The 12,519-nt window shown below is 32.2% G+C and overlaps 1 protein-coding gene across 2 annotated transcripts; it reads left to right on the top strand.

Moving 5' to 3' along the window:
- The first annotated feature begins 1,495 nt into the window (after window positions 1-1,495).
- Window positions 1,496-5,655, top strand: LOC104232112 (S-adenosyl-L-methionine:benzoic acid/salicylic acid carboxyl methyltransferase 2-like). Of its 2 annotated transcripts, none has more exons than XM_070174221.1 (4): window positions 1,496-1,605; window positions 2,050-2,460; window positions 4,338-4,592; window positions 5,175-5,655. In XM_070174221.1, the coding sequence occupies exons 1-4, from the start codon at window positions 1,531-1,533 to the stop codon at window positions 5,592-5,594; spliced, it is 1,161 nt and encodes a 386-aa protein (XP_070030322.1). In that variant the 5' UTR covers window positions 1,496-1,530; the 3' UTR covers window positions 5,595-5,655. The 2 variants fall into 2 exon arrangements, with proteins under 2 accessions (XP_070030322.1, XP_070030323.1); XM_070174222.1 differs by having other exon boundaries at window positions 5,341-5,528.
- The last annotated feature ends 6,864 nt before the right edge of the window (window positions 5,656-12,519 follow it).

Raw genomic sequence — 12,519 nt, 5'->3', positions numbered from 1 at the left:
CACCTTCTCCCAGGTTAACAGAATTCCTTACTCGGATTTCTGGTTCGTGGACTGTTAACAGAGTCATAAATTTCCTCGGTTCGGGATTCAACTGGTGACTTGGGACACCATTAATCTCCCAAGTGGCGACTCTGAATAATTAATAATTAAATCCCGTTCCATTGTCCTTTAATTGGAAAAACTCTATCATGCCCTTTGCGGGGTGTGTGTGAAAAAGGAGGTGTGACAAACATTAGTGGTAAGTAAATATTTATCCAAATTCAATTCATGGACCCAATACGTGATGGTACAAGCCAAGGTGTGATAGGCACTAAAACAACGTGCTATGATTTTTCTCGATGAGTCAAATGACAGAAATCCCCCCCCCCGGGGAAGGGACAGTGTGGGGGGGAGGGGGGCAAGGGGGTTGGGAAGTGGGGATATATTTATGCTAAAGCTTTGTAATCTTTGTGATCAAGTCTATGGTCCAAAACTAATTTATAGGGTCGGCTTAACGATATTTGTTGCCTAAATCCGAACTTTGACAAACGATTTTAATTTTTTTAAATATGTATTTATTTAATTAAGTCTATTTTTCTAGCTTCAAAGTTATTAAATTTTTTGTAATAATTTTTTCCAATTGATAATATAGGTAATCAATTTGAAAACCGCCTACTTTATCAAAAAAAAAAACTTTTTATTGCTTATAATACTTGATGTAATACTTGAAATTTCAAAGAGAAACAAAAAAGAATCTCAATTTACTTTATTTTTAATTTGGTTCTTGATTCTTTTTTTTAATTTATTTTATAAAGGCAGTAAAAACTTTATTATTAAAATGGCTCTTGATTATCGACCAAAAACTCATCGAAAATGATGTGTTGATTTTTTATTTTATTTTTGGTTAGTATTAAAATCAATCTATGCGGTCAATTTATTGACTGAAAAAAATATAAGATTTAAAATAATTGATCGAATTCGGTCGGACTTTTTAAACTCCTCAATTATAAAATGCATCTTTCGGGAATAGCTAAATACGAAATAATTATAATTTTAAATTTTATACTTAGGTTAGTATCTTAATCCCGGTAACCAAACGACCTTAGCTCCCGTTTTGGCCATAAAATTTGGAAGCATTTTTTCGAATATGTTTTTAAATAGTATCTGATTTTTTTCATAGATTTTAACTATTTTTTGCCAAATTTTGAAAATAAAGTCTTCAAATCCCAAAAAAATAACTCTCTGAGTACTTTTGAAGTTATTGAAATTTTTTACTCATAAAACTTTAAATTCTTTTCAAGTAAAATGCATGTCCAAACTCATTTTTCAAAATAATTTTTCATCTTATCTTTAAAAACTCTTCTTTTTTTTTTTTAACTAATTCTATATCCAAAGTCCAAACGCTAGCATAATTGGCTTGTGAGGGACACTGTTGGAATTTCATGGATAATTTTGGTATTACTCATCTATAAATAAGTGATACCCCCATTGGAACTTTAATTTGCCTAGCCAAAAAATACTATATTCGTATAATACAGGAAGATCCAAGAAATGGAAGTTGCCAAAGTTCTTCATATGAATGAAGGAATTGGAGAGGCTAGCTATGCCAAAAATTCTTTGCTTCAGGTATAATATAATCACACAATTTTTTATTTCCGCATAGAGAAGCGTTAGCTTAACTGGTAAAGTTGCTGCTATATAATCAGGAGGTCACGGGTTCGAGCTGTAAAAACAGTCTCTTGCAGAAATGTTGGGTAAGGCTGCGTACATTAGATCCTTGTGGTCCGGCCATTCCATGGAACCCGCGCATAGCGGGAGCTTAGTGCACTGGGTTGCCCTTTTATAGAGGTTATAAAGTCTCAATTATAATTACTTTACTTCATTTCAAAGCCACACAAATACTACTACTAGTTTAAACGACAAGTTTCAAAAGTTTTATAGCGCCATAAATATTATGATATATTTATGATCACAAGTTCAAAAGTGTTACTCTCTCTATTAAATTTCATGCCAAGTCTAACTACGACAAACAAATTGTAACCTTCTGATGTACATTGCATTTTTATAGAGCAAAAGGTGATCCTAATGACAAAGTCAATAAGAGATGAAGCCATAGCTGCACTCTACCGCAGCCTTTCCCCAGAAACAATTTGTATTGCGGACTTAGGTTGCTCCTCTGGACCAAACACTTTTCTCGTAATTTCCGGACTCATTAAAACTATTTATGAAGAATGCAAAAGCAATGGCCAAAAACAGTCGCCGGAATTTCATGTTTTCTTGAATGATCTTCCCGGAAATGATTTCAATACCATTTTCCGGTCGTTGCCGGCGTTCTACCAAGATTTGAGGAAACAGATGGGAGATGGATTTGATCCTAATTGCTTTGTTACCGGAGTTGCTGGTTCATTTTATACTAGACTTTTTCCTTCTCAGAGTCTGCACTTTGTCCACTCCTCTTACAGTCTCCACTGGATTTCTCAAGTACGTTTCATATATATGGTATAACATACTCCATTCGTTTCATATTAGTTGAGGTAGTTTGACTCGATACAAAATTTAAGAAAAAAAGAAGAAGACTTTTGAAACTTGTAAGCTTATGGGGTAAAAAGTTTGTGGGGTCATGACATTTCTGTGGCTATAAAAGCTTCTCATTAAGGGTAAATGAGTAAAATGAAAGAGTTTAAAGTTGAATTATTTCCAAATTTAAAAATGTGTCATTTGTTTTGGAACATACTAAAAAGGAAAATACCTCATCTAATATGAAACGAAGTAATATAATATAATATTCGTATTTGAAGCATATGATTGCACTCTTTGACTTGGGAAACAAATACAGATGTGGTTTTAATAGGTCAAATATAAGATACAAATATTTCGGGTCTGTTGCATTTTACACCCTTAATGTTTGTCCCATTTTGTGATATGTACTATGTCTTATTTTCTTTTATATTTTTTTTCATGAGAGTAAAATAGGAAATATAAATAATAAGAAAAAATGACATAAAATTAAAAGATAAGGCTTCATCGCTTAGGAGTTAGGAGAGAACCAGCAAGTTTTGGAAGGTCTTGTATTTTTGCTTGAATTATTTTTGAAATTTTATAGCTTCTTTTAATTTGTACTTCCTATTTTGTCCTCATGGAGAAAATTTATAAAAAAGAGTGGTTTTATTATTTTGCAAGAAATTAAATAAAAAGATCGGGTTCAAATCATTTTAAAAAATAGGACATGGTGAAAATCACAAAATATGACACTCATTACAACAACACCAACAACAACCCAGTATAATCCCACTAGTGGGGTCTGGGGAGGGTAGTGTGTACGCAGACCTTACCCCTACTATGGGTAGAGAGGTAGTTTCCAAATAGAAACTCGGCATCCTTCCCACCAGGAATTCTCTACCTTGCTTTTGGGGAGACTCGAACTCACAACCTCTTGGTTGGAAGTGGGAGTTGCTTACTATCAGAGCAACCTCTCTTGACACTCATTAAAGGTGCAAAATGCAACAAATTTAACAACTGTACATATCTAGGGATGGCAAATGGGTAGGTCGGGTCGGATATGGACGGGTCAAAATGGGTAATGCAAAAAACAGATAAATTATCCTACCCGTCTCACATTTAAAAGGATAAAAGGGTTAACTAACGGATTATGACTAATCCCTAGGAGAATTCTTAGTCTCCCAAATTTGAGGAATCTCCAATTTGAGACTTTACAAATGTAAAAGTTAAACTCATTGGTTATCCATTTTCTAAGTGGATAATATGGTTTTCATCCATATTTGATCAATTTTTAAATAGTTTATTATCCAACACATTTTTTAATAAATAATATGAGTGAAAACTATTTTCTTTTAACTATTTTGCCACCACTAAATGTATCTAACCACTCTTCCCCTCCATGCAAGATTGTTTAGGAGCATGCATGAATTGACTGAGCGTTTGAACTGCAAAGATATTTCTGGCCTGATTTTTTTCTGGACTAATTAATCATGGTTAAGCATGTCATTCTTGTCAGTTGCTGCCTTTCCAACCGCTTTAACAAATTTATGTTGAACGAAATTTTGTTTCTATAGTTATAAGGTAAGGGTAACGTCTGCATTTATATTATTCTTTTAAGAATTTGCTTTTCAGATTACACTGAATTGTTGCTGTAATTTCAATCTTTAATTTTGCTTTTTTAAATTATTATTTGAAATCATTTGTATATATAGGCGGTAGAAGCATATAGGACTTGTTGTTGTTGTTGTAGGTTCTACATGTTTAATTAAATGGTTTACGGATCGAATATATACACAATAAGATCATATTTATTCTGAACAGCTAACATAAGATTTGAATTCATGACTTGTGACATATAGGTGCCTGATGGTATAGAAGATAACAAGGGAAATATTTACGTGTCAAGAACAAGTCCAACAATTGTGGATAAAGCATATTATGAGCAATATAAAAGAGATTTTGTAACTTTTCTTAAGTATCGTTCAAAGGAATTGGTGAAAGGAGGACGTATGATATTGACAATGCTAGGTAGGAACAATGAAGGTCTCTACAGCAAAGGGTGTTACTACATAGTGGAGCCTCTGGCCATGGCCCTCAAAGAGCTAGTTGAAATGGTAAAACCAAACAAATTTTAATATTATATACACATCGTAGACATATAAATACCAATTTTTTTTTTAAATTGTTTTTTGCATATATCTTGAAAAAAAATAATTTGCATATTCCGTAATATCTTGATTATGTCATGATATTTCTGTAGTTATAAGAGCATGTCATTAGGGCCATAACGGTTCAATGAGCTCCGTAGTTTTTGCCCAAAGGTAATATACATGTTAAGAAATCCACTAAATACTTATAAATATCTGATTATGAACTCAGCTATCATGTTACACATTAACTTGAGGTCGTTGTAGCCGTGTAGGTACCCATAGACTTAAATCGCAGATCCGCCTTTGCATGTCAGTAATGGTACGAGAAGTTTAAGTTAAATCAGTTTTAAATATTAAAAGTTTACTATTCGTGAAAATTCAGTATCACGTAAAATAGAGCAGAAGGAATATAACATTTGAATTTCAAATTGCCAATCCAATTTATTATGAACGATAATTTTTTAATTGACCTAATAGCATAAAAACAATTGCATTATTAATATATAGAAGTTAAACTCATAGTGTATTTTCATTATTAATAGGCAGGGTTTAATAGAAGAAGAGAAAGTAAATTCATTCAACATTCCTATATACCATCCATCTCCTGCAGAAGTGAAGTATATAGTTGAAAAGGAGGGATCTTTCACTATTGATGTCTTGGAAACTTCGGAACTTCATATTGATGTTTCTGATGAAACTTGCAATAATACAGGTCGGTCCGGTGTACAAAGCGACTCGCATTTGTGTAAGGACCGAAAAAAGGCCACACCCCAAGATTGCATCAATAGTGACAATATGGCAAATAGCTTGAGACCCGTGGCTGAACCTTTGCTTGTCAGCCATTTTGGTACTGAATTGAATATGGATCAAGTGTTCAACAAGTGCAGAGAAATCTTTGTCAATTGCATTGCAAAAGAGAAGACTACATTCACAAATGTCATCATCTCCATGACCAAAAGAAACTAGGGCTATACTCCCCCTTTGTTATTTCGTGCTTTTTATTTGAGGAGATGGTGCCTTAATTTGGTTATTTTAAACATGAAGAATAAACCCAAACAACCATCCACCTAATCGCTTAAATTAAAAATAGTCGGTGGATATATAATGTATGTATAATTCATATGTTATAGGTGTATAATCATTGCATATTCCATATATTAAACAGTGAATCTGGCCGGCTATTTGTGCTGAATTAACTAAGAAGAAACCCAATACAAATAGTAGAATTGAAACTGCTATAAGCCTATAACTACTAAGGCAACGAATAAATCAAGGGAGGAGAAGAATAAGATTAGTATGATTTTTTTTGAATTCCTTTGGGTTTGCGCGAATTGGTGGACTGGTCACTACATAGGGATGCTCCTAGTAAAAATTGCACGGGGCGCCCTATTTGGTCGCCCTCATTTAACATTTACCCTTTTTTTAAAAAACTTTTAATTTGTACCCACGTTTTAAATAATTTCAGCCCCCTTTCTCCTCCTCCTTCTCCTCCTTCGTTTTCTTCTTCTTTCTTCTTCTGCTGTTGGTGCAAATTATTTTTTAGGTAAAGTTTCTTTCAAACTATTGGTGCATAGAAGTTAAAACTTTCTTTTGTACCTTTATATGATTAAAAAAGAAATTATTTTCCATAGTTCCTTTTGTGAGTGGAAACTATCTTTGCATTTTAATCGTATTACGGAGCTAATTATTTGTTCTCGCAATTAGGGATGATTAATTTTTATTTATTTACTTCTTTTTTTGGGGTTGTTTTGATAAACATTATTAAGGTGAAAGTTGTTTCTTGTAAAGCTAAATTGAGTATGTTAGCACATAAAAATTCTTGAGCAAACTAGCAAGTTGTTTTATGGATAGATCCCCAGCTTAATTGAGCAGATCCTATTCTAAAGCTAGCTTCCAAATAACTTCAGCTCTAGAGCTGAAGTTCGACAGTTACAAAACAAAAATTTCAGCTCTAGAGCTGAAGTTCGCCAGTTACAAAAACAAAAACTTCGCCAGTTACAAACAAAAAACTTCAGCTCTAGAGCTGAAGTTTGACAGTTAGAAAACAAAAACTTCAGCTCTAGAGCTGAAGCTTACAAACAAAAAGCCAGTTATAAACAAAAACTTCAGCTCTAGAGCTGAAGTTTGACAGTTACAAAACAAAAACTTCAACTCTAGAGCTGACGTTCGACAGTTACAAAACAAAAACTTCAGCTCTAGAGCTGAAGCTTACAAATAAAAAGCCAGTTACAAACAAAAACTTCAGCTCTAGAGCTGAAGTTTGACAGTTACAAAACAAAAACTTCAGCTCTAGAGCTAAAGTTCGCTAGTTACAAACAAAAACTTCAGCTCTAGAGCTGAACTTCAGGCCCGGCTACTAGAATGCTGAAGTTTTGCGTGATTGTCTTTGCTACTTCAGCCCCGTATGCTGAAGTTATGCGAAAAAGCGGGTACGCTTGCACTTTATTTTTTCAAAGCGGACACAAGTTAAAACGTGGCACAAAAAGCGGGTATAGATATAATTGCCCCGATGCTCCTATGGCTGTCAAATTTGGCCCAAGACCAAATGACCCGCCCAAGGTTGATTGGTTATTGACCCGTCCATTTATTGAACTTATCCTATTTTGAACCAATCCATCTCACCCATTTAAAGTTGGGCTAATCTTTAGCCCAAATTGATCTATGAGTAACTTTGTCAGAATGTCTTACAAATAATTTTTTTGTGATATGTTAATATATGACCATAACCCAAAAAAAAGTCTTATTTAGTAATTATATAATTTATAAGAAAATAACACATATTAATTAAAGCTTAATAAGAGTTGGGCGGGTTGGCTTATGACCCGAATTTTAGCCCATCTTGACCTAAACCATCTTAGCCCAAGTAATTTTTGGACGGATCTGTTGACCCCCTCAATTATTGACTCAACCTATATTGACCCGCCCAAAAGCAATCCGGCCCACCCATTTGACACCTCTAGATTCCCCTCAGCATGAGACGACAAATTCGAAATTGGTTAAGAATTTGTGCCACTATATATCCCAGCTCGGAGTCAACCAGATTCTATTGATCATGTTCCCTTTGTAATAGTTGTATCTTGTCTTGGGATGTCTTTGGCTTTGTATCTATATCTATAATATCTATCTATCTATCTATCTATCTATCTATATTTATCTATATCTATATCTATCTATCTATCTATCTATATTATTATAAAAGCATGAATATAATGTCGGTTTACAAAAATAACCTTATAACATTAAGCATAATACCTCATAATAAAAGGACATAACCGGAATTCTAGATATTAGCCTTATAACTCTATTAGTTTTAGAATATAATGCTACACATTAGGAATCTTGCATGACCTTTAGGAATCCTATTAGTATAATTATTTTTGGGCATAGACATATAATACTACATCTTAGCATGTTTGCCTAATACCTTTAGGAACACGTTATGTTTACTTTTAACATAAATGGAGAAGAATGACTATTAAGAAAGAGAATCGGCTTATCATATTCTTTAAAATTTATTAAGAAAATTATGTAGGAAAAAATTATAATTAATACTTTGAGGTCAACACATAAAACTAGGACCCAAAAACAAAAGTTGGAGTAAGATTAAGCTTCTTTATTACTGTATTTTATTCTCCTCTATTTTTGAGGTAAACGTTAAAAGGGTAAACGAATCTAGAGATAATCTGCAGAATATCCAGACTTTAATTACTTTGCATACAGATATTGGCTTGATGGAAAAGGAGAAGGAAGCATTGGATGAGCTAAATAAGTGATCGGACATACATGAAAGAATTCTAAAGCAAAAAGCTAAGGCACACTGGATAAATGCTGGGGATGGGAATAACAGATAATTTTTTGCTTGTATGAAGGCTAGGGCCAGTTCAAACAATATATCTATATTAAGGGGAGGTGATGGTAGAGTATTGCAGAAGCATGATGATATTAAGGATGAAATCCTTCAGTTCTACAAAGGACTCCTAGGATCTGCTGCTGACAGAGTGCCTTGTATTGACTTGAATATTATGCGACAGGAACCTAGTCTTACCATGCAACAACAAAGGGATATGTGTTCGGAGATAACTCAAGAGGAAATCAAAGATGCTCTCTTTGATATTGATGATAACAAGGCCCAGGGATTGATGGGTTTAATGCTCTATTTTTTAAAAAAGTTGTTTTATTTGGGGTTCAAGCATGCTAGTCACAGTTATTTTTTCTGCTTCAGAATGTGATTAAACTGATTGAGGCTACATATAGAAGTTACTTGTGGACAGGTGAAGCCACTATCTCTAGAAGAGCCCTAGTAGCATGAGAGAAAATCTGTTTACCAAAAGGAGCAGGAGGATAGTGTATGTATGTTATGTAACTCCTGCCCAGAAACCTCTTTACATATCTTTTTTGAATGTCCTTACTCAAGATTAATCTAGCAGGATGTGCTAAGTTGGATGAAGTGGCAAAGAACCATCTTGAACTAGGAATTGGAGTGGCGATGGGTTTCTGAGATAGCTAAAAGAAGAACTGCACCAGGTGTTCTGCTAAAGGCATGCTTTGCTGCTGTTATATATGAAATATGGATTGAGAGGAATAACCGGGTGTATCAGCACAAGGCCAAAAGCAGGGAGGCAATACTACATGACCTGAAGACTTATCTGTGTATAAGAGTTAGAGGCAACAGGAAATTATTTGAGTTTATTTGTTCATTATAGGTGTTTTTGACGTCCACTATAGGTATCCAGATGTTTTTAAGGCTTCTAGTTGCATAGGATACAGTTGTTTTGAGAGGAGCGTGAACTAGTTTGTTTTACCCTCGTTTTGTACAGCTACTCGGTAGTTAATAAAATTTCTTTAATTGCCAATTTTTTTTGTTGTAAGCGTTCACATAAAACATCGATGACACTCTAATCACAAAAGAATGTGTAATTGCAAAGAGAAGTACATATAATGGTGAAAGAAGTAGAAAATTGTTCAAATCCATATAGAATAAAAGAGAGCATATATTTAATTTAAAAGTGCAAATATAATATTAATAGATCAAAATAGCCCTAAAATATTAAATGGAAGAACTCATAGGGAAAGGACATAACTGCAATAACCTATTTTTTGAACTAAATTGAGAATGTATTATATTGTCCAAATCCGTTTAGAAATAGTAGAGCCTATATTATTATAAAAGAAAAAATACAATATTAATAAACCAAATAGCCCTAAAATATTAAATGGAAGAACTTATAGGGAAAGGACATAACTGTAATAACCTATTTTTTGGACTACAATATCTTCTATGCTAATTTTTAATATTTAAAATATTAAATTAAAAAAATTCTATTAAATGCTTATTAAAAATATATAGAAAGGATTAATAAAATCAATTCCATAAGAATCCTCCGTATTCGTAATACATTAACACTCCATAATGCCTAATACCAAGAAAAAATAAAAGTAATATTAAATGGACTGCATAAAGAGTTGAAGTTGAGAAAAAACAATATCCCCACGATAATATATTTTTATATTATATAAAAAATATTTTTCTACTCAAATAATATGTTATTATTCAATTTTTTGTGTAATACTAAGAAATACTCAATTATTAATCAACAACTAAGAAAATATTTAAGAATATAATGGTGTGAGAAAGAGAAAAAAATAGTTGGTAAGAGTCAATACCACTAATGATTCTACAAACATAAAGATCTAAAAGTGAAATATCATATCAATTTTTAACTATTTGAAAATAAAATTTATGACGGATAAAATTATAATTAAGATTAAATATTCAAAACAAGAGATGAACTAATAATAAGATCTTAATCAATATAGAATAAATTATTTTTTATGTTAAAACTAAATAAGTAAATTTTTTAATTAATTATTTAGCAAGAGAATCTGATTCAGTTATTTTTTAAATTCATCATGTGAGTAAAATTCTTATTCAAGTTTTTTTTTAAAACTAGGATACATAAATTTATTCCATAAAAAGAGTGTTAGAGATTAAAAAAATTAGAACACAAAATAAAAAAGTTAGTATATTATTAAGAATCAAAATATTATACAAGTGTCTAAGAAAGCATACAATTAATGCTAAATCTTAAATAAGAACAAGCTTTCAAGCCTGTATTATAAAGAGTTGACTCTAGTATAGCGGTATTATTCATTGTAGATGCCTCCGGCGGAATCACAATAATATTTCTATATCATGCATTACTTGCAAATATCATATCAAGAGGCATGATACTATTAGCAATAATAGTAAGTGGTGTGCCAACAACGATTTTATTGTGAGGCTACCCACTTTAGATTTGATATAACTCTTCAAACAACTTAAATAATCCTCATAAATATATCAAAGCAAAGAATATTGTTAAATTTATAAGTAAAGCAAAATTAATAATATGTGATGAAGCACTTATGGTTGAGTGTCAAACGATAGAAACAACTGCGTGAAGTTCTAGAGATAATATTGGATATTAATGAATCGTTTGGTAAAAAAAATTAATGGTTTGGGAGATGATTTGTCAAGTACTACCAGTAATTCCAAAATCGACAAAGCAGAGACTGTAAAAGCTAGCTGGCCAAAGTTAAACTTCTGGTCTCAAATGAAAAAGATTCAACATACAAGAAATATAAAGCAAGAACAAATCCAGTATTCAGTGTCTTTTTGCTTCGTGTCAGATACGAAAAAGAGCATCCAATAAAAGATGATATGGTTCTTCCTATACATTTGGTTATCAACCCCAACAATAATAGTAGTTCATTTAATAAGAGATATATTTCTATCATTAGATTAAAATGCGTAGCTAGCAGATATGAATATATTGATTAACTAAATAAGGTTGATTGCAAGATTATATGGTAAAAAACAAAATATTTTTCAGTTTTTGACTTAGCAGAAATGATACCAATAATTACTACCAAGAAGAATACTTAAATATCAAATGGCCTTCTACCATACATGTTTGTTGTCAAGTTTATTTATTTCTTACGTATGTTAGTGTCACCGTATACAGAGGTGGAGCTAAAATTTGAAGTTTGTGGGTTCGAGATTCTAAATTCTTTAAGTTACTGGATTCTAAATTAATAATTTATACATATTTAATAATTTTTTTAAGACATATACATGATTTGCACCGAAGCCACTGGGTTCGGTCGAACCCATATCTCCTACTCTCCCTCCGCCCCTGACCGTATATATAATAGACTAAGTTAAAATTGATCTTCCATTGTATATAGGTTGATTTTGAAGAAAAATATGCCCTTCATGCTACTGAAAAACTTAGATATGCCGAATAGCTTATGTAATAGCACACAAATGGTATATAGAAGTTTTGACAATAACATCATAGACGCAAAAATTATGATATTTGTCAATGTGCTTCTAAGTATATTCATATCCCTGAATTCAACTTTGGTCTTCCGAAACTAAGGAATATCCTTTTAAATTTGTGTGAAAATAATTTTTAGTATGTTTATGTTTTGCAAATATAATAAATAAAGCACAATGACAAACATCCTAAATATTGAACTATATTTACCGCAATATGTTTTAATGCACGAACAACTGTATGTTGTACTTTCTAGAGGGATATCAAGATCGACAATAAGAGTTCTGGTTAAAGCAGAGCAACCAAATCATTACGAGAAAACATACACGCAAAAATATCATCCACAAAGAAGTGTTTGGTAAGATTCCATCACAATTAATACTTTTAAACTATACTTCCTTCGGTCCACTTTAAGGTTAATATAGTCAATTAAATTGATAATTAATGCTAAAAAATAGATTCCTTAATATGTGTGAAATCGACCAAAAAGTTACTAAGTGGATCAGAGGAAGTAATAGATAGTTATCTAACTAACATGACAAAATTGATCATTTGTGTAAGTTTTGATGAAG

The sequence above is a fragment of the Nicotiana sylvestris genome, chromosome 5 (genome assembly GCF_000393655.2).
Source record: "Nicotiana sylvestris chromosome 5, ASM39365v2, whole genome shotgun sequence".
NCBI lineage: Eukaryota > Viridiplantae > Streptophyta > Magnoliopsida > Solanales > Solanaceae > Nicotiana > Nicotiana sylvestris.
Note: the sequence above shows the minus strand (reverse complement) of the source record. Positions and strands in the feature narration are given on the sequence as shown.